General features: G+C 39.6%; 1 protein-coding gene across 5 annotated transcripts in view; it reads right to left on the minus strand.

Annotated features, from left to right (window-relative positions):
* LOC138056942 (fibronectin type III domain-containing protein-like) overlaps positions 1-2,500 on the minus strand; it is a 32,132-nt gene that overhangs the window by 12,782 nt on the left and 16,850 nt on the right. For all 5 annotated transcript variants that reach the window (XM_068902929.1, XM_068902933.1, XM_068902932.1 and 2 more), the window contains 2 exons: positions 1,971-2,258; positions 547-861 (listed from right to left, as the gene is read on the minus strand). In XM_068902929.1, the coding sequence (XP_068759030.1) occupies positions 547-861; positions 1,971-2,258 (603 nt within the window). The remainder of the gene's footprint in view (positions 1-546; positions 862-1,970; positions 2,259-2,500) is intronic.

Here is a 2,500-nt window from a genome sequence, read left to right on the forward strand (position 1 = left end):
AGGATTTGTATGGAGTTACTGAAGAATGGAAGGGCTAATATCTTATCTCCATATTGCAACAATATGCTGATTTTTGGCAAGCGGCCATTCTTCATCATGTACTTTCAGAATATCTCAGTAAATCGCATAATTTCATAAATTTCGTTTTTGTGACGTCATCACTTTACCACTCTATGTTTCATCCTACTTTTTGGGCATTTAGGATGTAATGAAATTACATTATTTTGCGTGACATACCTCCCCTTTAATTTACCCTATGAACTCAATTTTTTTCTGTGCTTCATTCCTCACCGACGCCGCACCACAATTTACCTTCATTCGTCACTTCATTGAAACCAATCACTAACCCTTTGAATCCCAGAAGCGATCGTTACGTTAATTCTCCTCAATATTCGAATAAAATGTCAGTCAGACAGGTATTGAGAATGAAGCATACTATCATCTTAAGAGGTCTGCTCTTGTTATAACAACAAATTCTCATGACTAGTCAACAAAGAAATCCACGGTACTAGTTAGGAGAATGAAGGTTTCGAAAGGTTCACATACCTGCGCCATCTGTTCTGCAGAGACGAGTCGTTTGAAAACTGGCACGGCTCGGTCCAAAACTATTCACCGCTCGCATTCGGAAGTAGAGGGTTGCTGCTCCAGGGAGATCGAGAGGATACGACTTAGCGTTGGGGTCTGTGACATTTTCAATCACTTCGAACGCGCTGTCAGGAAAATCGGGAAAAGTAGCTTTCTGCTCAATCAAGAAGTGTGTGATCGCGGCATCGTTGGCTGCACCAGGCTCCCACGAGATAGTTGTCGTACGATTACCACAATTCGGGGATAACGTAAGGTTTGTCGGAGGATCAGGAACACCTACAATATAAAAATAACCATCATATATCTTAGTTACATAACAACAATTATTAATCTTAGGTTTTAACCTCGCAGAGGTAACTATAAACAAACGCTCTAGCTATCAATCAGTCTTCTAGCTTTATCTAGACACCAAGTCTTATCACAATACGTAAGAGTGGTCTTCCTTGGAAACGTGTAAAAACACTACCTAAAATACAACATTAAATATTAATAATATATTACTTATACCTAATATATAATTAACTATCTGTAAACTACTTAAGCACGAAAGATAAAATTCTTTTACCGCCTCTTAATACATGAATAAATTTAAGGCTCTTGATATAGAATAATCTTTTACACGGAAAGCAATTTTGAATCCCTAAGACTTGACAAGTTTCTCATTTCTGAGGGAATCCCGTTCCATAGAGCAGATCCTCTGTAGTGCAGACTGCTTTTTCCAAACTCAAACATAATTAACGTTAACCACAATATTTTATCATAATTAACCTCGTGTTACCCCCTATAAGATACCCATATTATTCTCATTATTCTCCAACTTGATTGAGGAAAGTATTATTCTTGAACATCGAGTCAAGTGATAACAACAAATTATACCATGAAGGCCTGACCAACAGAAATACTTTTGCAAACAGTATAAAAGAATTGTTATGCCTCGCAAAGTTGATGATTATTGAAGAGTTGAGGAACGGGGAATTTGGAAAACTACATTTTCGCTTTTCACCTTAATTTCTTTTGAATACTCTGGATGTTGGTTTGGCCAATCCTGGGATTCAGGACTTCCGCACACAAGCAAAGCACCTTCCCATCTGGAATGACATCTGGCAGTGACAACGGAATTCTTAAATTCCCCTATACATATCGAGGATTTGCCTTGGTTTAAGCCCTAAGCTAAAAGCAAGGCCAATCGAAAGAGTAGTGTCGTACCGTTAGTGAAAGCAATACCCTCCCGTAGAATTACAAAGAATTGTTTATTTATGCATCTACCCTCCACTCCCTTCCCGCCTCCTCTGGTCTCCGGACCCCCGTACCGCCAGAACCTTCCCTTGGTGCACCATTGTAGACGGTGCTTGGTATGCTTCCACAAAACATGAAAAAAAATTAACCTGTGATATCGATGGTAGCCGATGCCTTGACCTCGGACATTTGAGGTTTAGGTGTGAAGGCAACGCAAGTATAAATGCCAGAGTCAAAGACTGTAATGTCAGCAATTATCAGGACGTTTTGCGACTCTCGCCATTCAATGTTCCCCTGATACTCCAAGGGAGAACCGTCTTTTGTCCAGTTATATTTGACTGTTAGCCTCGGGTCAGCTTCTGCCTCGCATCGAAGATCAAGGCGGGTTGCTTTATCTACCTTCCTGCTCTTGGGTGCAATAACAATGCTTGTCCCCGCTGAAACAAGTACAACAGCAAGCTAAATCAAATATCTTTACTAATCAACCCTTTTCCCGTCACTATATTTTCAACTTCCGATCTATCATTCACTTAATATTGAAAGCTGCTGCTTCTTTAGGCAAATGTTCAATGCGTTGTCATGGGACATTAAACAATGGATGGTGTGCCAATTGTTGCCACGAACCATATTAGTGCAGCATTAAAAGTATTTTTTATGTAGGTCAATATGGAGATAAATC

This window comes from Montipora capricornis, chromosome 7 (genome assembly GCF_036669925.1).
Source record: "Montipora capricornis isolate CH-2021 chromosome 7, ASM3666992v2, whole genome shotgun sequence".
NCBI lineage: Eukaryota > Metazoa > Cnidaria > Anthozoa > Scleractinia > Acroporidae > Montipora > Montipora capricornis.